The sequence below is a fragment of the Hippoglossus hippoglossus genome, chromosome 14 (genome assembly GCF_009819705.1).
Source record: "Hippoglossus hippoglossus isolate fHipHip1 chromosome 14, fHipHip1.pri, whole genome shotgun sequence".
NCBI classification, from domain to species: domain Eukaryota; kingdom Metazoa; phylum Chordata; class Actinopteri; order Pleuronectiformes; family Pleuronectidae; genus Hippoglossus; species Hippoglossus hippoglossus.
Genome location: NC_047164.1, coordinates 5,585,148 through 5,611,074, shown reverse-complemented (window position 1 = coordinate 5,611,074; position 25,927 = coordinate 5,585,148). Strand labels below are relative to the sequence as shown.

General features: G+C 42.8%; 1 protein-coding gene across 1 annotated transcript in view; it reads right to left on the bottom strand.

Annotated features, from left to right (window-relative positions):
• trpc4a (transient receptor potential cation channel, subfamily C, member 4a) overlaps positions 1-25,595 on the bottom strand; it is a 28,039-nt gene extending 2,444 nt beyond the window's left edge. Inside the window, exons 1-14 of the mRNA XM_034607090.1 lie at positions 24,984-25,595; positions 19,730-19,959; positions 18,135-18,353; positions 13,163-13,303; positions 12,746-12,922; positions 11,835-12,035; positions 3,406-3,751; positions 2,335-2,474; positions 2,054-2,254; positions 1,841-1,962; positions 1,367-1,562; positions 1,086-1,280; positions 571-612; positions 123-212 (exon numbers count right to left, since the gene is read on the bottom strand). Coding sequence (XP_034462981.1) covers positions 123-212; positions 571-612; positions 1,086-1,280; positions 1,367-1,562; positions 1,841-1,962; positions 2,054-2,254; positions 2,335-2,474; positions 3,406-3,751; positions 11,835-12,035; positions 12,746-12,922; positions 13,163-13,303; positions 18,135-18,353; positions 19,730-19,888 — 2,229 coding nt within the window. The 5' untranslated portion in view covers positions 19,889-19,959; positions 24,984-25,595. The remainder of the gene's footprint in view (positions 1-122; positions 213-570; positions 613-1,085; positions 1,281-1,366; positions 1,563-1,840; positions 1,963-2,053; positions 2,255-2,334; positions 2,475-3,405; positions 3,752-11,834; positions 12,036-12,745; positions 12,923-13,162; positions 13,304-18,134; positions 18,354-19,729; positions 19,960-24,983) is intronic.
• Between the last annotated feature and the right edge of the window lie 332 nt (positions 25,596-25,927).

The following is a 25,927-nucleotide window of genomic DNA, read 5'->3' as shown; positions in this document are numbered from 1 at the left end:
ATACTGAGGCAGCTGTTTGGACCCCCAGCTCAGAAAGCAGGGAAATATTTGTCTTTTAAATATGAACTGCTCCACTACGTTCACCAGCTAGTTGTTAAGCTTTTTTGTTTCCCTGAACCAACCTTGAAGTTCTCTTCAGTCAGTCCTTCCTCTGTCTTAGCGTCTCGGATCATTGCGGCCACGTAACGTTTCACCAAATTCCTCAGCACCTCCTGAAACAGTGGAGAAAAACAGCCATTGAATTCTTATATTGAATAAAAGTGCTGTTAGAAAACTTCCGAGTCAAAAATAAGATGACAGTAAAGTATTCTAAGCTACAACTCCCATAAGAAGCAGAAGAACAGCCCCCTGCAGATGTGGACAAATGGGAAATCCTCGTCTCACTGAGTGTAATTGTTTGGCCTATTGTTGCATGAATTTTCTATTGACAGAGACAGAATGGAAGCGGAGAAAAGCAGAAGAGCAGAATGTGTGATCTGTCACAGTACACACACACACACACACACACACACACACACACACACACACACACACACACACACACACACACACACACACACACACACTAACCTGATATTGATGGTTTATCCTCAGATTCTCCGCTGCTCGCCTCTGCAGGGACATCACATGCAAAAACAAAAGCGAGTTAGAATCACTTCGACTCTTTAGGGGCAACAAAGTATTATTTTCTTTACTGATTTTCTCTGTTAATTGATTAATTGATTTGTCTACAAAATGCAGAGTAAAAAACTGTAAAGATTTTCCAAAGTTGGCATCATGAAATTACTTGTTTTATCTCATCATCAGTCCAAAACCAAAGACATGTTGCTTATTATTATATAAAATGAATAAAAACAGCAAATCCTGACGTTTGATAAGTTGAGGAATTATAATAACACCATAAAAAAATATAATGGTGCAGGATTAAGAAACATAAGCCATTTGTGTCTGGTTGACAACAAGCAACGCTTTAATCTTGGATTTAAAATAACTGTATAATTCTTTAGAACAAATGATTTTTCCCTCCAACAGACTATGTTCTTTCCATCACTGTGAAATGTTGTTTTAAATGACGGCCGACTTACTCCGAGAGATCCAAAGGTGTCGGGCCGCTTGGAGTTGGTCCTCTTGCACACTTGCCTCTTAATCCAACAAATGAGGTACAGGAAGGACTTGGGGCTGGGGATGATGTTGAACGGGGCCGGCAGCGTGGCCCCTTCCTCAAAGTAGCTCATCCACAGCTTCGTCCTGGCGAACTTCCACTCGATGTCTGCGTGGTCCTGAAATCCAGTTCAGAGCATATTCAGGACAGAAAGCAGGTTTGTATCGCATTGTGCTTCCAGTATTGGTTTGTGTGTGTGCTCACAGCGATGTGCTGATAGGAGTTGTTCATCATGGCGATGAGCATGTTGAGGAGCACCACCAGTGAAATGATGTTGTAGGTGCCAAACATGGTGGCGCCGACAAACTCGGTGAACTGGTGGTCGGCGTCCACGTTGGTGACGTAGAGGCTGATCAGGCCGAAGATCGACCAGAAGAGAGACTGCAGGGTCTCAAACAACCTGCAGGGAAAACACTCCCGTTACTCAAAAATCATGTTGAGAAAATCTTTCATCATCTGAAAAAGTTTTCATAAACCTGGAGAAAGAAATCCCTTCACCCTCGTGTTTATGAAATTCTGCTGAAACATCAGTTTCTCTTGGCAACTGGAAACTTTTCACACATTTCCAAAATGCGCTATTCACAGGCACACACCTCTCTGTTTCTTTGCCACTCAGTTTCACAACATCACACATCTACGCTGAACACGCAGGCAAAGATGAGATTCATGTGAACTCACGTGGAGAAAGCGTTATTCTGCTCCACACAGCGGATGCCCTTACATTTCCCCTTCTCGTCCGAGGCCTTGGTCTCGTAGTAAAAGTAGAGCTGGTTCAGCCCGTTAGCGAAGGCCAGCAGGACCTGCAGAGAGACGGGGTTTGCATGAGCCAATCAACGCCTCTCAGTCATATTCAATGTGTTGATGTTGATGTTCGAGCATTTGCGTGTTTACCAGACAGTAGATGAAGAGGAACTTCAGGATGTCCAGCAGCATTCTCCCCAGAGAGATCTGCAGCGGCCCCAGATGAGAGTTGGCTGTGAACAGCGAGATCAGGCGCAGGGAGCTGAAGATGTTAGCGATGGCAAACACCGCCTCAGCTACGAGCGTCGGGTGCCACATCTCCCACTGGTTCCTGGGTTTACTGCCGCTGTACTGTACGGGGAACACAGTGAGATACAGTGAGGACACATCACACCTGATAGTTCTGCTGCTGTTCAGAGGTCAGTCATTACCTTAGTGTAGGCTACAATCTTGAGGGAGATGGTGGCCAGGTATAGAGAGTTCATGACAAAGTCCATCAGGTTCCACCAGTCGTGGACATAGTCTTGGAAACCACCATCCCACATTTGCTTGATCTCGGCCCAGATGAATCCTAGAAATAGAGATTTTCTCATCATCTCTTCAGATCAGTACTTGTTTCTGGCGGCTGCCGTGTGAAAATGTGCAAATCTGCTCATTTTCTGCAGAGACAACTTTAGGTCAGTGGGAGTTGAAGCTCGGATTGGCAGTGAAATGCTCCCCGACTGAATCACCACCACCAAAGATCAGAATATGCATTAAAGCATGTCTGATTATTCTGAGATCAGGAATAAGAGTCAGCAGATCTGTGAGGCTGAACTTAGATACAAGTGTCTCAATATCCGGCGGTAAGGAGGCGGGCTCCATAGCCTGGGTAGGCCTCATCCTCTGAAGATTACAGGCCCTGAACTGAGCGGTGATTGAAGTTGCATGCTAACTTCAGCGTGCTAACATAAGGTCCAAATGATTCAGCAAACGTGTTGAAGTTTATCACGTATGTTTGTAATAGTCATCATCTTAGTTTAAGGAAAGCAAATATTAGCAGGTTAGCACTAAATTCAACGTATAACAATCCAATCACAAAGCAAAGTCCAGTCAGAGGACATGTGTTGATGCAGTTACCGAAATGTGTTGTAGATTTTCAAGATGGAGGACAGCGAGGTCACCGGCAAATAAGGTCATGGTGACATTTTTATGACCTACGTGCCCATTCTCAACAGACTCTAACAGAACCATTGGACTCAAATTTCCAACCGTTGTCAAATCAGATTCATGTGTAAGGACAGAATTCGTACTTATAACTGTAAAAATTGAAAAATCCTCTTATCCTAATTTGAACCCATAGAAATGTTCTGGATTTGCCACAGCTCTGAATATGATCGTTGAGAAGTGAAGCTTGGTAAAACTGAAAAAATGTAAAATTTAACTTTAAAAAAAGGTGGTGACAAGTCGACCATGGTGTCATTTCCGAACCCACTTCCACAGTCCTCACCCACATTACTCACCCAGCACCCAGGGCAGGATCATCCACTCCACGGTGGTGGGTGCCGGGCCCTGCCTGTCCTGCCGGTCCTGCTCTGTGGTGACGATGTGCTGGGAGGCGAGGAGCAGCAGGAAGAGGAAGGTCAGGTAGGACGCCGTGTGGCAGATGAACTTGATGAAGGGCTTGCGGATGAAGAGGCCGTAGCGACTCTTCGGAGCGATGAGGTAGCAGAGCGCGAACCCGGGGTAGAGGAGGCCGATGAAGACGCAGGTGAAGAACTTCCCAGCCCACTGTCGCCGCCTCCAGCCGGGGAACTCGTCGTACCAGCGCGACGCCAACAGCTGCTGGCAGTTTGGCTGAGCTACAAACTTAGAACATAAGACAAGGGAGGAAAGAGTTAGACTTCTCATCTGTTTGATCCACAGAGTTAAGAGCGACCGGAGGGATTCCTCATACACTAATGTGAGCTGTGATTGCAGCACGTGAGCCTGTTGGGAGTCAGCGTCCTCAGCTCGAGGCTATTTGACAGTTCTACACAGAACATAACGCTCTGGTGACTTAGCACCTGCAGCAAGTTCCAGTTGAGAGCGCAGGAATAGACTGTGTGGTGATCGTCGACTCACATGATGTATCAGAAGGAAATCAGGTAATGGAACGAAGGGGAAGTGAAAAAGAATCCACATGTTGTAGAGAAAGGAGAAGATCATGTTTTCAGATGACTCTATTGAATTTCCTGTTGATTTTCCACGAGATAATAACACAGTTCTCCGGCCTCAGACGTCCGAGTGTGATTGGAACGTGATCCAAATCAGACACGACAGGAAGGAATCAAAATGTTTCAGACGTAAACCAACACATGGGAAATGTTTTGTCTTCCTCTCTGTTGTTTGGCTAGTTTGATTTCTGGCGATGCTGAGGGATTGATACCGTATGTGACTGCAAAAATGAAATTAGAACATGATAGGAAGTTCTGTCCAAGTTGATGCCGTGTTTGTTTGGTAACTAAGTGCAGGTTTAAAAAAAGACAAAGCAAAGCCAAAATATCAACGGAACTGCAGCTGTGTCTCTGCGAAATGGACCAGAGCTATGTACGTCAACAGCCCGCGGTGATAATCTAGAAGTAACTGATTGTCGATTGTATTTCGTAAATTGTATAAAAACAATATAACAATGTGCACATGCAAACATATTTGCAGGAAGAATCAGAATCGGAAATGCTTGATTGATCCCCGGGGGAGAAATGTGGTTTTGTTAGAGTCACTCCAGCCAAGAATAGAAATATATAGAGACCAAGATATTAACAATACATAGAAAGAGAGAATAAAATAAAAGTTTGTAAAAAAAAAAAAATCCATTACAATACAATATATAAAAAGAAGCTGGAATAAGAACAACAGAAGACAACTGCTATTATGAAAATTCACATATTTTAGTTATATCAAAGCCAATGTGATGACTTGCTCCAGTGGCAGCCAATTCCAAAAACTCTGCAGCTTGTTACCATGGGAACCACGGAGATCCCTATGTGCGTCGGGGGTCTGGAGCTGAGCGGTGAGGAAGACAATACCTTTTCTTTCTCCAAACGAGAGGAAGAGTGAGACAGAGAGAGCACTAAGACAACGAGGAGGATCAATGATGACGCTTCAAATCTCCTCTATCGCTGACGATGGAAGAATAAAGGGGCAAAGTGAACAGGTTGAGGAAAGCTCCTGCTGATCTTCCTCTTTTCATACGACTCCTTTGAGGACGAACCTTATTTATAGAGAAAAATGGCCGAGCTCATTAAGTTGCACCCAAAGTCTGAGGCAGAACCGCGGGTGCAGGATCAGTCTCATAATGAAGTACTTCAGCCCAGAAAATAATGAAATAAAAAGAATATATAAAAAAACACATAATTAAATGCTACAGCAGCTACAGAGAGATTTACTCTGTCCACTTAATGAAAGCTTTGATCATTTCATCACTCTTCTGTACAACGGAGGATGTGGAAGTGAGAGGCCCGTTCATACACCAGCTTTCATCTCGCTCGTCTGAACATTACGTGTAATTAATGACAGTAAACTGTACTTGAGCCGCCTAATCACTTACCTTAATCAGCCCCACGCAGTAAAACCTGACAGAGTTATAATTAGGAAATGGAGTCTTTTCATTGGCCAAAATCTGATCGGATTAACTCTTGTAAAGGGGGAATATGGGCTTTTTATTTATTTTATTTTACAGACAACAGATTTGAATCATTTTGGTAAGAAAGTGTAGCAAATTAAAAAACTGGAGACATGCTGGGTCTTCTTATGGACACTGTGGAGTAGGTTGTGAATCACCAGCCTGCGCCTGTAGGCCTCGGTCAACCAGTGCAGCTTCAGTCTATAAACATTTTCAAGGCAATTTTCAAGAATTTCTTTACATACACGGGCATTAATGGTGGATGAAAGTGAGAGAGGATAATTATTTAACTGCATCACATCTTCTATTTTATATTTTATTTATTTTATTTCATCATCTGAACTTCCATTCATTATAAAACAAAAAAAATACCTCTCCTATCCTAAAACCTTTCTTCCAGTCCTTCACCTCTGTTATGGCACCTTCCCTTTGTCACACTAACTTATACTCATACTGTGTGTGTGTGTGTGTGTGTGTGTGTGTGTGTGTGTGTGTGTGTGTGTGTGTGTGTGTGTGTGTGTGTGTCGTGATGGCTGCCTCACACAGTTCAGACTGAATCCCTGTGGGTTCTGTTAGGATAGAAAGTGTCTCTCCACCTCCACTGCCTGTCTCCACAGCAGGAAAGTGTTTGACACTGTGTGAGTGGACAAGTGGGTCCACTCTGTAGCTCTGAGAAGACGTTGCCGCCCCCCCGCAGCTTCATCTACATGAAGGGTCTGAAACACACACACACACACACACACACACACACACACACACACACACACACACACACACACACACACACACACACACACACACACACACTGACATGGACACAACCTGCAGCTGTTTATGTTGCAGGATCTTTGAGCTTTAGTTTGAGTTCAAGATTCAAATATTTTTCAAAGTGACAATAAACTCTGTCCAAATATTTCACACTTTGAATTATTCAAAAGCCAATGATTTATATTTGTGGTCACATGTGGTAGGATCCTTTTTCTAATCATCTTAGCCTGGAAAGGATATCGCTTCTGAGAGTATCAGAGTTCCCAATGTGTAAAATCGTGATTTGCATTTCAATCAGTGGAGTCACTCAGTAGAGCTCACACGCCACGGCCGAGCAGTCGCCTTTAATTAGTTAAATTCAATTAAGCTGCAGCAAATTACACAGACTCATAGAAATCAGTTTTTTTTAAAATCAAGATTTATGAATTATTCCCAGAGAAACTGGTGAAAATGTCAATAATGTTAACGAAAGTAGTAAAACAAAAAATTCCTGGATTTTTCAGGAAGTTTAATGGAAATCTGTTATTGTATAATTGTGCTGACAAACCAACAAATCAATGGACAGGAGCATAGATATAATATAACACGTTTTTGCAAGCCACACATTGAAGATCTGTCACCTTTCTGTCTGTCTGTCTGATTTCAACTGATTACAGGAGAAACAATCCGATTGAAGCAAGAACTAATCCTTAAGAGGACAAAAAGCAACAGTATGAGATTATTTCATCTGCTCTAAATATAAATAACCAGGTATCCTTTGAATATTTGAAACCAAACATTGCTGAACATTGGAGACGCTCTCGTGATGACAGGCCAGATATTTCCTGCAGGTTACTGCCGAAATGACTGAGTGCTGATGGCACTTATTCCTGTGTACTGTGATTTTATCTGCGTTTAATGGAGACACTAAACACATCTGAAATACTGAATTGCAGTTTTTACGAGATATCACAAGGGGGCAACGTCAAACTACAGCATGTCAAATTAATAGCTTTTCCCGTTGGCGCCTTTAAAAAATTTCAAATATTAAAGAGACAGTCTGCTCCAGCTCTCGGCGCGACTCTCCGGCATGCTCACCTGCCGTGCGGGTGCACGAGTACAAACGAGGGGTAATCCAGTGTTTGAAGCCTCGGGATGTTACAGGGGGATAAACGGCTACTTGAATGTGTTCTGTGCTCCTGATCATATTTATCTGATTTGACCTCCCACTGCATCAAAGTGCCGGCTGCTCCGTTAGCTAAGCTCTTTAGAAAGGAGGCCTGTGGAGATTTCTCTTCAGACCATTTTTAAATTGCCTTTCTAAACCCTGGGAGCACAGCAGCAGCAATGCAAGAAAACACACACACACGTAGGGATGAATGTCCAAAAAACACAAATGAGCGCACATACACACACACACACACAATGTGGTAAAGAGGAGAAGGGATCAGCGTTTTGTTCCCAGGCTCCCAATGACTCACTGGAACACTCACCATAAAAAAAACACATTCAGGCTTGTGGTTCACACCAATTATAAGAGCCCGAGTGTTTGTCTGCTGAATCAGTGAAAGAGATGAGGGGCGATCGCACCACAGACAAAATGTGCTGGAGGTAATGGCGGCTCCCAGGAACAGCCGAGCCGTTCCAGACCCGTTAAGTGTCCACTTGACCCTTCGGAGCGCCGCAGGGGCCACAACCCACGTCTGGCTTAAAAGATCATCCATCACATCTGCACAAAGCCATCGCTGTAACTGCCTCGGTGCATTTACACCTTCACCACCGTCAGGAGGCTGCGGTAAACAAGGCTGTTTATATCACCGCTGCTCCACGGAAAATATTTTAAACTGCATAAATCATCTTTTGACGTCACTGGCAGAAACTTGCAATAACAAAGGATGACATGATGGCTCTCTAAAAGTGAAGCCAAGGTGTCTGGACCGCCGCCTGGTGGCTGGCTGCAGTAAAGGCCATAAACCCTGCCTACTCCATGTTAGTGGACGGGACAAGCCAAATTGTTTTTTTACCTCAAAGATGGTTTCTTTTATTTTTAGGTATCTTATCACACTGATGTACGATCGGGTGTTAATTTATCTGGTAAGTTTGATTTTTACTGAATTAGTTGATGCTATATAAATGGGTTAGGGTTAGGGGGTTAGGGGGTTCATGAGCCGGACCTTGATATCACAGCTTCATTCTCCCGATTGCATTGTCATTGGTGCGAAATGGCAGCTTTCATGTCTGGTATATTTTGGCTTCATTTCTTGATGGTGGGAGAAAGTGGAGACGCGTCCTCCATCTTTATATACAGTCTATGGTCTGAGCTTACCCTGGTGTGTGGATCAATAAAGTTTTATCTTATCTTATGCACACCTCTGCACATGCTCAAAACAACAGCTAAGACTGCATTATTAAGTGCTCCACACAAAAACTTTTAATTTATTCTTCTCTGTATGAAAAAGCAATCTTCCAATGCAGTGAGATTATTTAGCAATTTTTTTTAATCAAAATAAACTGGTTTACAGATGAGGATTGTGAAACAATAAAAAAAATAGAGCAGGTTGCTTCATTAGAACTTTAATAAATGTAATTAGATTTTCGAGCCTACTTGAGACAAATTTGATTTATTTCTTCTGTGGCGGATTTTTCTTTTGTTTTTGGGAAAACAAATCTTAAAGGATTCAATGACAAAGAGCAACAGATTTCATTAGAGAGAGATTTTACATCAATCACACTACAACACTGCTTATTAATTACACACACAGGCGCACACACACCGACAGAATGATGATTTACAGCAGAATAACTTTACCTTTAAACGACTGCTAACCAGTCCAGCTAACTGGGACATGTATCATGTGGAAAGGGCAGCTGGGTGGATTGGTACCCACATCATGAGACACTGTCCTCCATCAAGGTGCCGGGGCGATCAATGGGTGTTATAGATAGGATTCAGGAGAAGGGCATGCTGGGACATCAACTGGATAATTTAAACACTCCTGGGGAGAGGAGAGCTGGAGGAGGGGACGTTTGATGTCTGTGCACAATGAAAGATTTACTTTATTCACAACAACAAAGCAATTGAAGATGATGGCGGTGCTGTCCACCTCTGCACTTAACCTGTTTCCAACAGCCGAGCTAATGAAGGAGGAAACTGCTGCATAACAAACCAAGAGTTCCACAAAAGAGTCCAACCAGACAGAGCTGCCTGCATCAGACGGCAGAATGGAGTAATGTGTCTGCTTCACCTTAGTATTCAGCAGCACAATTGTGTGGTGGAATATCACTTTAATGCCGTTCTGCTTCCCTGAGGAGCCTTTAAAGTATCCCACAACTTAGTAAATCAACTCAAACCAGGCTTTCCACATTCTGCAACCAAGAAAAACAACATAGCTCATGCATTTGTATGCATCTAGTAGCCTTTGTTTTCGATTCTCCCACAGCACTTATTCTTCAAACAGTTAATATATGGTAACAAATGTGAAGTGATTGCAGCTATAACTCAATGGAGTGCATTTCTCTGCCAAGGCTAAACAATCCAACACATGATTGTCTAGTTCTTAGAGTAGAAATCCATCCATCCATCCATCCATCATCTACCACTTATCCTCCGCAGGGGGAGCTGGAGCCAGAGTGAAGTGTGCACCCTGGACAAGTCATTACCACATAGGGACGGTTAAGTCTCCAATCAACCCAACCCCAGTTTGCATGTGTTTGGACTGTGGGAGGACGTGAAGAACATGCAAACTCCACACAGAAAGACCCCGACCCAACTGGGATTCGAACCTTAGAAACCTTCTATGCTTCCGTGCCTACTACCGCTGTATAGTATATAGAAATATAAAAGATAAATAAATCCTCAATTGGCCTCATAATTTGCATCCGCACCAAAATGCCAGGTCTAAGGCCCCATCCTTGAAGTTTGGTGGAAATCAGTTTAGTAATTTTTGTGTAATCCTGCGAACAAATGAACAAAGAAATGCACAAATAAACCAACAAACAGACACAGGTGTTAACTAGATGCAAATACCTAAAAAAACATTTTCCTTTACTCTTCAGTTATAATTATGGTAGAATTTGAAGGGAGAATGTTACATAATTCAGTCACATCTCTATTGATCAGGTGAAGCACTGAGGGTTTATATCGCACGAGCACACATTTGATTCCACACTTCATAGGAATGAAAATGCACCTTTAAACCAGCCTATTTGCATACTAATCGTTCGTGGCTCCCCTCACTGGCAACGCATTTATCAGCAGCAGAAACAAAAGCATTAAATTACTGGACTGCAAAGCTGAATATGTTTCTTGAGTTATCAGGCTCGTACCATTACCCGCATAATTATTCAAATATGCTTCGAATGCAATTCAGGTCCTGCAAAGCTGCTGAATAAAACAATTTGCTAACTGTCGGAAAATAAAACTGGACTGTGAAAGTTATCCGTGCCTGATCGCCAAATGTTTTCCATGAGCTGTAAAAATAGATGCGCTGCACATGTTCCACATTCAAGAGGATTAAAGAGCATAAATGTTTAAAGGAGACATTTTTAGTTTTTCTTTCCCCTCATGTGCTATATAGGTTTTTGGTGAATTTAAAAGTTCTGCAAACCTTCTTCCAAACCTGTGTGTGTGTGTGTGTAGATTACAGTAGACATCCCATCCCAATGTACAGCTACAAATTTTTATATGAAATCAATTATTACCTTGCAGCTCCCCCCCATGCCTGTCTATCTGTCATCTGCGTGAGCTGCCAAAGTGAAACCAGATCAAGTACAACGAGGAACAGCCTCTGGCAACATGAGAAAAGATGCTGATGCTAATCTAACATCATTACACTGAATCATGTTGGCTGGCAGTGACACCTGTGTGTGCTGTTGGCAGTCGTCCCCAGGCCACATGCAGTGAAGGGGTCCTGCGGCATGTGGCCAGGAAATCTAACAACAACAAGGCAAAGGAGAGACTAGAGAAATCAAGGAAACAAATTGAAAGAAACAAACATGGTGTCTTTTATGTTACACATTTAAATAATGATAAAACTGAGATATTGCATTCTGGGATGACACCCCTGCATCTAATCCATTACTGCAGCCTCTAAAATGAAGAACTAAGAAGAGTTTCTGTGTCATTCTTCTATTTGTCCTTCATACACGACAGCATGCACCTGTTTGAATGTGTGATATAAAGACAAGACGGTAGAAAGAGAGGAAGTCATGGACCCCGATAAGCAAAAATTAGCCGATATGAGTCTTTCCCACATATCAGAATCAATATGTGCAGGTATGAAAACTTTAAATTTACAAACTAAACAGTGCAGAAAATTTAAAAATTATGTAAATCTTCTCAACTAAAGTTATGTTTGGTTTTGTTTTGTTTTTATCTACAGATATTCATAAAACGCTAATGGTCAAAGTGGTTATGATGAAGTCATGGTTAACTTTATTATAAATAACTTTAAATACAGCATCAGCAATCAGCTTCCAATAATCCATATCGGTTCACGCCTGATAAATCACCAGTGTTGAGGCTCTATAATATGCTTGTACCTCTTTTTGATGATACTTGATAGCTAGTTTGAGTCTCGCCAGGTCGTTGTTGTTCTCCTCCTCCAACAGGTTGATGTCGTCTCTGTAGTTGAGGATCATCTCCAGCTCCCTGGAGCTCCTGGTCTGGTCCAGCAGGTCCTTGGCAAACTGTTTGCACTGCTGGGACAGCTCCTCGTACTCAGATTTGAACTCATTCTCCACCTGAAAGACACGGGCGGAGTGAATGCAGAGCGCAGGGGCCTCTAAACATCAGGCGTCCTGAAGGAACCTGGCAGCTGAAATCAATTCATTAAGGTAAATCTGAGTGCAGGTTTGTCTAGAAAGTGGAGTTTCTAAATGAAACCTCGCCTCTGGCTGTTTTCTGTCAAGAAGCTGTTTTAAACTTGTTTACTTATTGAATCCACCACCTCTGTAAACCATGTTGTGTTTTTCCCTCTTATATATGAAATATGTATTGAATATAACTAAAAGGCATTTACTGGAGTTAGTGTCAGATAAGGAGACCTGCAGAGTTAAAGAAGGAGCATCTATTTTTTATTATTTCTGTTTTGATTCTGATCTCTATTGGCAACTCAGCTTTACTACAAATTAAATGATAAACTTTGGGTTTTGTGATATAGTAGCTGGACATTTTCTGAACTAAAACATGCAAGTATCCAGGTTTTGAGATTATTTTATTTCCACAGCTGAGCCTGGTGAAATTGCATTTACAAAGAGTAATTTATATAAATGTTTTAAATTAAAGCTTGTCCAGTTTACAAACCATTAAATGTCACATGATTCTGTTATAAAACAGTACATACACACATCTTACATAATTAATGCAACACACAGTAAATATTTCATTTCTTCTGATATGAAATCCTGATGTTGCGGCTCCACCATCAGCTACCCGGCTGCCTCGTCCTCACCTTGCTGAGCTCCTGCAGCTCCCAGCTGAGCCTGAACGCAGTGAGGAAGGGGTCCTCGCTGGAGAGAGCGATCAGGGAGGGACTGGACAGCGCCCTGTAGATGTTGAGCCGAGAGCGCGAGTGACGCAAGCTGTCCACGTCCGAGCTGGACACGCACTCCACGCAGTTGCAGCGCACCTGCAATGACAAACATGGGAAACATGTTATTGAAACTTTTCATGTGTTTGGAAATCTCTGACTGAAAATTACTCTAACAACCCTGAGGATCCTGCAAAGCTGCTCTTTAACCAAGCTGCACACACGACTTTGTCTATTCCCTCAGCAGTTGTTGACATTTTGGATACATGTGGTTTTTAAAGCTGATGATAACATCAAAATACAAACAGAGAACCGTTAGGAGACGTGTGGTTTACCGACCTCATGCGGCTGCGGCATTGAAACGCCTTTCTGCACCAGGAGCTTGATAATTTCATAGTTGTTGGTGTGCGCCGCAAGTATGATGGGAGTGATGTCGGGGGTGAAGTCGGAGAACTGCTTGTCCAATAAGATGGGAGGAACCTGTCGGGGGAGAAAAATAACTTTAAATATATACTTTGTATGTTAATTAAAGTTCTCTCTATGCACCACATTCTGCCTTCAGTTTACAGACCTCAGTCCCCCCCCCCCCCCCTTCAGTCAGGTTGAAATGACTTGCTCAGAGCACAGTAGGCTGTAAGTAATTGGTTTGGTTAAGCACCGGAGGCTGGAAGACCTCCTGTTCACCTCAGTGCAGTTCGGAGGGGCTTTACACTGAAGGTAAACTGAAGGAGCACGATCAAGAGAGCAGTCATTAGGGGTCGGAGCAGAGAAAGAACCGGGGAGAAATTATCAAAGTGGTGGCAAAAATGTCACCCACACGAAGGCTTGCAGTAAAGGGTGCGGGTCACCGTGCAGTGAAAAGCATCAATATTTCACACATTTCAGAGGGAATCATTATGCTCAGAGAGAAACTCATTCCACCCAGCGCTCTTATCGCCCACTCCAGCTCGGCCCCCTTGTACTATTCCCATGTCACTCAGCGGCAATACAAGGCCGCGGGCAAAGGAATGAGCCGGACCTTTTCACTTCTTTTAATTGAACACCTATTATCTGATTCTGTGGCGAGGGGAGCAGGGGAGGGACGGTCACAGAAGGGTTGGAGGATAAGAAAAGCAAAAGGTAAGGGCCGATTTAGCAAAGAGACGCTAAAGCCTTTGCAGCCCACTCTGGCTGATTAGAACCAGACAGGCTGAAAACAGGTGGAACTATGGTGGGACTTTACAATTTAACATCAATAAGAATAAGGGCAGTGAGATGTCAGCCAAACCGGATTTGTCCACACCCACGTAGTCCTGAGGTCTAATAAGAAAACCGCAGTGTGGGTGGACGACAGGAGGAACTCTCCGTAACTACACATCTAGGGAAGTAAAAAAAAATACAATCTGAAGCTTCAAGGTTATTTAGTAGATCAGTAGTCTCGGCTTTGTGAGGCAGCTACACAGACATATACATGTATACTGTAAAAGTGTCATTACTTCCTAATCAATACCTTCTCAGTGATCGTTCTGACCAAAATCCTTCGAAAAAGCATAAAATAAAAAAAAGCCAAGGGATCAACAAAGTCATTGGGGTTCATCCTCTGGAGACCAAGAACGACTGTACAAAACTTCCTTGTTATCTTTACTATAGTTTAATCGCTGTTGAGACGTTTCATGCTACCTTCACACAGAACTTAGTGAGCTCATGGTTACGATGTAGGAAGTCGTGTACACGTCTATGTTTGGCGTTCAAGCAATTAGGTCGAGACAACGCAGCTGCTAGGCAACGGACATATGGTGGCTAATATTAGCATTAATGTTGTGTCTATAAAGAAGCTACAGAGGCTAAGGATTTAGAAAACTAGCAGTCAGGTAAGGTATAAAAGGAAAAGGGGTGCATTATGAAATTCTGTATATAAAAACCTCTATGTGGCTAAGATTACGAGATATTAACTTATCATCATTATAGAAATGATCTTAACAACAAAATTCAGAGGAAGGAAGTTCTGAATACACAAGGGGAGGGGGGGGGGGTTCATATGTACGCTTCTAGTGAACATGATAGACATGGCATCGTTTGAAGGCAGCATCAGGTTGGACCAAAGTGAAGGACTGAAAAGTCATCTGAGAACCAGGCAGCATCACAGACTGTAAATAAAGATGGACGACCTGTCTCCACTCATGAGATACGAAGCTAAAATATCTGCCATCTTCCGCATTGGGAGCCAGAGTCAGAGCAGGAGTTATCATGAAGTGGAGCCTCGAATCAAATAACTAATCAAAACCATTCCAGAAAAATAAACCCTAGTGAACGTCAGTGTGATAAGAACTGTCTAAACTAAGCAGTTCTTCTTTGAGAAAACAATTATTCGATGTATTGACTTTTTAGTTTGTTCCATGTCCCAACCATTAATACGGATGAGGTGAGATGTACGATCGATACTGCAGCCAGCCACCAGGTGGCGATTGAGACTCTGTGGCTTCACTTTTGCTGAGCTGCCTTGTCGTCCATTTTTAACAGTCTATGGGCTTATTACAAAGCTCAATATTTAGATTTGATTTAATTCAGTCATTTGCTTTATAAAACACAAAATACATATGAGACCTCAGCTGTGAAAGCACATTTCAGACGAGATCTGAGATCCACTGTCCTGTTCTAAAAATGCTTCTTTTTACAGTCGTCTATTAAAAGCACAAACATAAATAGTATCAGTGAAGCTCTGGCACCACTTCACTCTCAAAGGAACAATGAAGAACTGTTATCTAAAGGGCCGTGGTTCATTTTCTCAAAATGTTTCATCAGCTATATTTATTGCAGCCCAAAGTCATTTCATCACGCGGACATTAGTTCCTCGTGTCGTGTACTCGGTGCATCACGGAGCAGCAGCGGCGGCGGCAACATCAACAAGAAGTGGTCGGAGAGCAATGTCGGAGAGTTGTCATGTTTTGCAGAGGAGGGCGATCTAATAAGCTCTATACTCTGTTCTCTGTGTGGGAGGAGGAGGGACATCAAATAATCTACATCAAACAGCCGTGGCCTGTGACCAAGCTTGGAGCAGGAGCAGGCTGCGAGATGTGAAGCGATGATAGTAGCGGAGAAGAGAAACCACATCGTAGCCCACTTGTCCGCGTGGTGCACGTCTGTAACTCATATTAGAACGACGCATCCACCGCCAGCGTATTGATTAAAAATGCAACACTATAGCATCTGCAGGGTGTTAGACTTCACAGTGTGCCTTTGTTTTCACCGTGCTCTTGCCCCCTGTTGGTTTTCACCTGTCAGCGCGCGACATCACAAACATTTAGATGAAGCCGCAGTAAAATGGGACACCGTGCGGTTTTGTGTTTTTGAATGACAGTGCGAAAAATAAGCTCAGGTCTTTGCGGGATCCACTGCAGACGCGATAATGCTTCCTACCCACCGGGCTCTGTGTTGTGTGTGGGAAGACGAGGAATTCCCTTACATAACGGCCTTCATGTGCATATGGTATGTGGGCTGCACAGTCACCGAAAAAACCCTGAGCAAAATGTGCTCTATATAAAAAGACTGGAAGGGATTAAAAAAAGAAGCAAACACAAAAGCACCCACGGGCTCTTTTAATTGAGAAAAAGCACGAGCGGCAGTGTTTGTGCCACCGACAGATGCATATCTACGCTCAGAGGATAATGTATGAAGCTATTTAAAAAATGCCAAGGCGCTTCACGCTGGAAAACAAACAAGCCCCAACTTTCAAGATTCTTACAAACACATCATTCAAGCTGCCTGCAAAAGAGAAAGACGAAGGCACACAGCTCCGGCAGAGCTTGAAATGCATTCAAAACTTCATGGATGACACCGGTAATGGATACGATGCACTTTACCCAGACAGCTTTTTAACACGATCAATGAGCTTCTCTCAGGGAGATTTGAAAGCTCCAGACTGATCTATTTTCACAATCTACTCATGTGATAGGAAGAGACACTATCTTACCAAGGCATTAAGGTAAAGAGGCAATGCAGCGGCTGATAGACGTCACAACTAAGGGGTTCGGACCACCGCACATTCTGGGCCCGTGTATCTCAGTCCGCTACCACATCCATTTCACAAACAAGCCGGAGCTATCCCCTGTGCTCGTGCTCCATTTTGTGCCCTAATGTGTTTTTTCCTTTTCCGTTCATTTCCCCCTCATTTCGCTCACAGGACGCGACAGGAAGAGCAATAATATCTCCGCCACAGTTGATCAATGAAGCCAAAAACATTTGTGCTTTATGGTGCATTACTGCTGATAGGGCGAGGGGACATAGAAACGTGTGTGTGTGTGTGTGTGTGTGTGTGTGTGTGTGTGTGTGTGTGTGTGTGTGTGTGTGTGTGTGTGTGTGTGTGTGTGTGTGTGTGTGTGTGTGTGTGTGTGTGTGTGTGTGTGTGTGTGTGTGGCTGGTAAATGAAAAGAAAACTCTCCTTGAGTGAAGAGTAATCAGTGCAAAGGAGCAGCGATCTGAAATAAATTAGACTATTTAGTTTGGATTACAGTAATTAAAGCAGTAAAACAGGCCCTTCTCATCAACTACAAAATGAAGTTTGTTTACACCACTGTTGTAATTCCTGAAACTAATCTAGATCCTTTCAAGACTGAAATATAAATATAAGGAAAATTATTTCTCTTGGTGGACACACTTCAATAAATATGAAATTTTGTTAAGAATGTTTTATTTTCTGAACTTTTTTGAAGAACAAAATGTGCTTGAACGTTTTTTATTTATATTTTCAAAATATATTCAATAATCTGTGGCTTTGCTCAAAGCTACAGAGCTAAAAGTGAGATAAGAATGAGTTAAATGTTCACCTTACTGAATCAGGAATTGTGTGTGTGTGTAAATTGTGGCCCCTTTATGGCCCCCAATTCAGAAAAATCCTAGATACGCCACTGCCTGTACCTTTTCCAAAAGACGTTTTTGGATGCACCAAAATTCTCAATGCAAATCAGAACCAAATATTTTACTGACCTGCACCCTATCATCTACTTAGATCCAAAACTTAATTTATACATTTTATGATAAACAATAATTGTGTAGTGAGTTGTTCATCAGTGCGTCTGTGCAATGAAAAATAATTCAGGACCTGCCCTTTTATGAAAGTTTAATGGAAATCAGTTTGGTAGTTTTTGCTGAGAAACAAACAAACAGGGTGAAAACATAACCTCCTTGGCAGCACTAAAACATGACAATACAACATGGTGGCAAGTGTAAGGAATCATATCTCTATCGTGGTTTCTCTCAGACCCGTCAGCAGCAGTTAAAGCCCCGTTAATGTGAAACCACTCCCCCCCCCCCCCCCCTCCAGCTCCCTCCTCACCTGCATGCCGCCACTGGGCTTCTTGTGATTTAGCAGCAGCTCCACAGCTCCCACCACTTCCTTGCGGATGGCGTGCAGGAGGGCATCGCCGACGTAGACGCTGAAGCTCAGCAAGAGCTCGATGATCTCGAGGTTCTCGTTCTCGATGGCGATCAGCAGAGCCGTGCGGCCGAGAGGGTCGATGCAGTTGATGTTGATCTTAAAGTAGATCTCTGCCTCCTGACAAAACAAAATACGGATGTGATTGGAAGTCAGGGTTTGTTTTAAAAGCCACTCGGGGTTTGTTCAGTGATTAGAAGGGAAATGACCCACTGGCATAGATTACACATTGATTTCTGAAAGGAAACACTTACACGCCTTTAGAATCTGACTCAGCAGCTCAAAGTATAGTGATTTTTGCTTTGTTGCTTTGTTTGAAAGAGCGATGACCACACAACCTTCTGATATCAATAGTAATTGATACGACCAATTTAACACAATACGACCAATTTAACACAATTTACTGTGTTTATAGGTCTAAGGGAGAATCACTGCTTATGTGAAAAAAGCTATATGAGTCATACTAAGGGGAAGTGGAGCCCACTCCTTATCTCTGCTTGAGGCAGACAGTTCAAGGTTATTTTATCCACCTCTAATACACCACAGCTGAATCTTCAACAGATCTGTCTGCAGTTGTATTGTGGGTAATGTGGGTGTCAGATATGGACGAGGGAGAAAAATGTGTTGAATCAGTGAGAAAATATCTCCGGGTTCTGCTGCATCGATTTCGATCCCGATTCTAAAACTGTCCATCATGAGTTGAGGAATGAAATGTCAGATTATTGAAGTGTAGCTTTGATGGTCGTCTGTGATTATACGTCCAAGTAATGTTTTCTACAGCTGTGCATAGATCATCATTTTAAAAATAAACTAGACTATCTGGATACAGGTGCCCCATCTGGCACTTTTGACACAAGTTGTATCCAAAACAATTTACAGCCAAACTTATCAGACAAATGAATAATGATTTGAGCTACCCAGAATGACAGAAACCATATTTGGGGAAATCTTTGACTTTTCAGTTTGGTCCATGTCCCATCCACTAACATGGAGGAGGCAGTATTTATGACCTATACTGCAGCCGACCAGCAGGTGGTGATCTTTTATCTCTATGACCAAAGCTGAGCATCTAAGTTTAAATTCAATCACAAAGCTTCTTTTCCCATTGTCAGATGACACTGTGACAAAACGCAGTTTGATTTTTCTCAGCTGTTTCTATTCTATTTTAGTTATTTTTGTTAAGTTTGGCTTTACCGCATTGTGATGTTAATATCATTTCATACACGGTTAAAGATTCATCATTTTGGGCAGCTCAGTTACTCAGTATTTTCTGTTAACTCAAGGTAAATTAAAGGCCTCAGATGTTATTAGCAGATCATCACAGCTGCACATGTTCCCAGTAAATCTTCCAATCTTTTTTTTTAAATCAATCCAATTACAGTCAGGATTTAATATCCACCCATTTGTCCATCCATAATTTAGCCGTAATCACTCATTTATCCACTAATCAAATCATCCTTTCTACCATATATTTATACTCTCTCTCTCTCACACACCTCCAGAGCGTGTTTGACACTCGCATAGTCGCCCTTCTCCACAGCTCCGAGGTAGGCTTTCTCCAGAGGCGACAGCTCCGACTCGGCCCGCACGATCCTCAGCGGGATGCGGTCCCGGTACGAGGAGCTGTCAGTCCGCCGATAGTAGAGCTGTGACATCTCCCTGGGCTTCAGCTCACCAGCGGGCTGCTGACACTGCTACAGCTGCGGCCAGGCGGGGGGAGTTCACACTGGAGGGGACAGGGGCAAAGATGTTAGAGGGAGAAGCCACTTGTTGTTGGTGATGATTTTTACAAGATATAAAGGACGAGTAAAAGAAGAAGGAGGTGAAAGGGTTACACAGACAGAGATGACATTACATCCATTCAACAATCCATCCATGCATTTCTTGTAGGAAAGTTGCCATACAAATAAAGTTTATTATTATTATGCTGCTAATCCTTTGAAGGTAGCTTGGTGAGCTGTTTCTGAAACACTTTTTATAGCCGTCGATACAGAAAGTCATCTGAAAATAAGAAAAGCTGGTGTCTGTGGCGCTCACAGGATTGTAACTAAACCTGGGAATGACCGGAGTCTTCAGCAGGAGAGTCAAACGCCGCTGAAACAGAGACAGGAGCCAGAAGTCAGGAAAGGTCGGCCTCGGACAGTTCATGTGTTTTGGGGGCGCAGCTTTGAGGACTGATAGTCGGGGGTGACATGTGTCGGATGCATTGTTTCATATTGTTAGCCTGCTCTTGCTAACTTTTCCACGATCAACAACCCAAGCTTTAAGGGTTGAAGCGTTGGGACGGAGGCTGGATCTGATCCCAGCTGACATTTGGCCAGAGGGCGGATACATCCGGTTGCCTGTCCCAGACTCACATTAGCTACATGATCCCTGACCAACATGATTTAATTATCCAAGCATCACTTTATGTTATTATGTCTTCACCTGCAGTCGGAGTAAAATCAGATTTGTAAGTTGGATATAAGTCTAAAATGTACATTTACTGCAGCGGAGTCCCCTCGAGACCTTTCTGTGTCACTCTATACTGACTTTTTTTGCAGTGAGATAAATATTGACATCGACCTCGGAGCATTTAGTGCACTGCTATTGATCTGCACAAGTCTTCTCAGAATTGCTTTATTGTTACAAGCATCAAGAAGAAAGAAGAAGTGTTAACCTCCGGGCACAGAAACATCTCACATCACTTCACTGTTTTATCTGTTCAATCCAAACTGAAGCAGAAAAATATCAAACCCGTCAGCTCCTGCTCGACCTCTTACACCGGAGAGAAACATGTCCATCATGCAGCTGGAATGGAAGGTGAGACGTTTAATTCACCAGCTTCTAATCGCTTAAGTTAATATCATTAGTGAAGCTTTACTAATTGATTGAGAGCGGTTGACTCGGCGGTTGCCTGGTGACAGCGACATGGCGCCTCCAGCACTTTTGTATACGCGTCACTTCTCAAAATAAAAACCTCCGGAGTGACGCGGTGACACTGCGCAGCCATCGGCTCCTAACAAGGCAATGTCCAAGATCTCCAGGTTCTCTGGAATCTGGCAGCGCCGGGATTTGGCCGTTTATCAGGTAGAGCTCGCTAAAAATAATGCAGTGTGTGATACAGCAGTCACTGCACAAACTACATGCTCCAACATCACACCACTGAATTAACATCATAAATGTCACTGAGGCAGGATTTGTTGCTGGACTGTTGTCGTAGTGCTGCATTAGTTTTCCTTGAGTGTACCTAATAAACTGAGTGTTGTATTTGTTATTGATCAGACTCTTGTTCTAACTCATAATTTTCTTACTGGCTTTTATCTACATCTTATTTCCCATTAATATTCTGTTTCTCATTGTGTGTTTTCATGTCTTTTATGTAAATTCATTGTTGTAAAGCAATTTGAGCTGCATTTCATACAAGTTATAATAATATAATATGATCATAATTATTATTCACAGAATCTGTGTTAATAGGAAGTTAACCATCACCATGTGAATATAAACTCCCTTTCTAATGTCCTTGATATGTAGAATATGTAACTTTTATGTAACTTTTACAATATGTGAAGTTTTAACAAAGTCCCTGAAGCAGCGTGGGATCACGGGAGTTGTTGTCTTCACCACCACTGCAGATGAAATCCAGTTATCGGATCAGATAATGTGTTAAAGCTTTTTTCCCGTTACAGCAAAGAATAATCTCGACCCATTAAAAGTGACCAATACAAACACTGGTAAAGTAGAAATGACAAAATTAAAAGTCGACGAAAAGGAAACGCCTCTTTACCTTGACTAAAATTGGGGATTCATGTCTGAACATTGACACTTTACTGAAGAATTGTTACGTAATGTATCTTAAAAACCTGAGAGGACGAGAAAACGAGGGGAGGATGAGACGTCGAGGGTGAAGAATAAGAAGAGGCGTGTAAAAACACACACAACGAGATAGAGTGTAAAAGTTTATGTGTTTCTAATTATACGAAGGGAGGCAGTTGAAGTAGCTGTAGTGTTTAATGCTCCCCCCCGTCTCTTAGCACCGTCTCAGGAGAACTCATTACTGCTCCGTTTCACTATCCCCGAAATAATGAGTGGATTAACAAACACATGGCAGACAGATTAGTTCATAACAACGAGGGCAATATTCTTTATAAAAACATACATATATATAAAGTTAAATATTTGCTTTCTTGCGTAGAGAAAAATAAACAACTGATAAACTGATAATAAATCATCATGTGTTTGCTTAGCTTGGCACCAAGAGCAGAAACAGAAAGTAGCTGTATTGAAAGGCCCGAACATTGTGCACTAATTAACATGTTTTATCTTGTTAGTTTAATCTGCATAAAAGCGGACGAGTGAAAACAACACGCTGTGGTTTAAAGTGGTTTTCTGCTTGATTATTTCTTGGCCAGCAACAGACGTCATTATCCTCATGGCTGCCGACTTCAGAGAGAAATAACCACACTCTTATCAAGACTGAATTTATACTTTTAATCTATCTAATCTTTTCTGTCAGTCTGTGGCTCGCATATCTCGAAAGCCGTTAAACTTCCCAGCTTCATACTTGGCACGTGTGTTGTTAAGGTTCCAATGAAGTGCAGTGGTGGACGTGTAATACATTCAATATTAATAAACTTTCCATAAACAGATGACCAGCGCTGTGTAGCAGCAGCGGCTGGGACTCATCGACAGAAGTGGCATTGTCGATCAAGACACAACTGCTTCTCCAGTTCGAATAAAGAGGTGAACTGCTCTTTGTGCCACAGCGGTGGAGCAGCTGTGGACAGAGTCTTCAGTTCAGTTACTGCAGGTCAGGACAGTTTGAGAAATATAACTGCAACCAGCATCACCACAGGTCAAGAGAACAGCCCATTCCAGAGAGACAGGTTTAGAACTGCACTGCACCGATAAAATAAATTGCACGGCCGACTGCAAAACCACAACAGGGTGTTTTGAAGCTTTGTTTTTGTTTGCACTGATTCAGCCGACAAGATACCAGCTTGTTACTAAGCAAACTGTTTCCCTGAGCTTCCACTCTCTGGTCTCAGTTAAGCTCCAACCAGCGGCAGCTTCACTTTTGCTCCACAGATAAGAGAGTGGTATCAAACGTCTCATCCAAAGCTCAGCCAGAGAGCAAATATGCACATTTCCCCAAAATCACAAACTAATCCTCCGATTAAATGAACATGACTTTTGCAGTTTAGCTTTTCAGCTTCAAGTGTGAGCACTTCCTTTCTGCATTAATGTGATTGTCCAGGTTTTGAATGAGGAGGACCAGGAATGTAAAATGGCTGACACGCAGGTAATGACACCAAAAGTGGAGGATATTTAAGGATCTAAGCTACTTTGCCTTCGCCGGATGTCGCCCATCATCTCCTCTTGTAGTCAAAGTGCCACTTTGCTGCTGAGGAGATGCTCTAAGAGCCGTTTAACTTCACTCCACTGACAAATACAACTTCAGACATCATCATAAAAAGAAAGATTTGCTCTGAGGAGTGGAGAGCCTTCAGATAAATCTGATATGTCCCTTTGTGCAACAGTTTAACACAGGGACCCTGCAGTGGCTGCCACTGAATGACAGGAGTGAACATCATGCACTGTGCAGAGAGAGTCCATTGGAACACTCAGTGGAAGTGAATCTTGGTGTCAATACATTTGAATTTAAACTCACACCAAAGTGATGCAGCCCGCAGTAAGATAACATGTCTTTAATAAACAGTGTTTGACGTTTTCTAAACAAAAAACATGAAATGAACTAAACGTGTATGAAAGTAATACTATGAAATACCCTTTCCCACCCACCCAGGTTGCTGTATGTGTATCTTTTTTAACAGGAGTGAAAGTGTTGACGGTTGCTTGCCAAGTTGCTCATTACCCACAATGGAAAAACAACTTTACAGCTTCTCTAAAGTTTGTTTTCCACGTTCTCTTAAAGTCAATTTGACTTTTATGTGTGTCACGGTTGTGATTCATGAACTTCTCATAAGGGAGGGAGGGACATAAAGGTTGAGACTGAAGTATGTAAACGCTAATTTGACACATTTTAATATATCAGGTCACATCACTACTGCATCATGTCACCTCGGTCGAGCACAGGCCTGTGATTTATTCTTTTCTTGTAATGTTCTTAAATACACACTCAGCTGATTGTTGATGGTAAACTTTGGAAAGAATACCAGATGCCAGCAAGCCAACAAGCAGACACACAAGTATAAGAGGATGAAAAACACACACACACACACACACACACACACACACACACACACACACACACACACAGAGAGGATCAATACATGGTTTGGAGAGCACAGATGAGCTCTCCATGCTGCACTGTGTGCGTATTTATACACTGAGAGTCAAACAGTCATAAACACGTCAGTGATCACTCATGAATAACAGACAGCAGGTCTGTGTAAATGAACACAGGGCGAATGGCGCCTGTGGGAACTCACAACTGAGATTCTGACATTTTCATTTCTGTGTTTGTGGGCGAGAGAAATGTTCCAGGGAAGCGCAGGGATAAAAATAAAAAATGGTTGTGGAGATACTAGGACTCGTGTCTGTGCCAGCTGAGGTCCCTCGTCAGTCAGAGTCTGAGGTCCCTCGTCAGTCAGAGGCTGAGGTCCCTCGTCAGTCAGAGGCTGAGGTCCCTCGTCAGTCAGAGGCTGAGGGACCCTCACGGTGCCCAGATACAACATTTATCACCCAGATCCACTGTGAAAAAGCCCCAAAATACAACATTTCAAAAGCAATGGAGCAGAAACTAACCTTTGGTCTGATGGACATTAGAAGTTCGCTCGGGGAGATCAGTGTTGTTCCTTTGGGAAATATCCAGAGACAACATGAGGGCGAATGAAATAAAGCGTAAAGCTTTATCCAACCACTGAACCCAAACTTCTGGAAGTCAGCATCATCCAGATGTGTGACTGCAGTGTGGATGTGCGCAGGGACTCTGCTGCTTAATGCGCCTTTTGATGCAAGTCCATCTTCCTCGTGGTTTTCTACTCTAGTCTCATTTCTGGACACTTCTCCTACTGTAGATCCACAGTCGCTCAGTTCTGATCACGACTTCCATCCGGTCTTATTTGGGGAAGATCCAAAAATAAATAAAAAAGCGCAGACCGGTCCACACCGCATTCAGCTCACCAGCAACAAATCCTGGACAGGAAAAACAAATGAAGTTTCCCCGGTGGATCGCACCCTGGTTCCGCAGCGCATCCAGTTTCCCCCCGGGGAGTGTTTTCCATCGATGCCCGCTCGACCTATCCACCTGTTGGGGGGGGGCGACTGCGGGAGAGATGAACGCAGAGCAGCCAGATGCGCGGCAGGAGGTCTGCGGAGCGCTGCGCTGCTGCAGACTGCTCGTGCGCATTTGGAGACGCATTGAACACGGTGGCGCTGCACGGGGGGGGAACAGCCGTCTGGAGCGCAAACTCAGCCCAGACACGCAGGACTCACTCTTATCGTTTTTTACACCGTTCCACTGTTTTCATCCAGTTTTACTCGTCTGCAGAGATGTATGAATAAAAGGTGTAACTGTGCATTTTAAGTGCATCACAAACGACTTGAGCCTTTTTCAAATTTATGAAGTTATTCTAAAAATCTTCACATATCTTTGGTCATTTATTTTAATCATGTAGCCCAGAAGACAATTCTGCATGCAACCTCTGTGCAAAAGCGTTTTAATTTCATTTTATTTGATGCTCATCGTG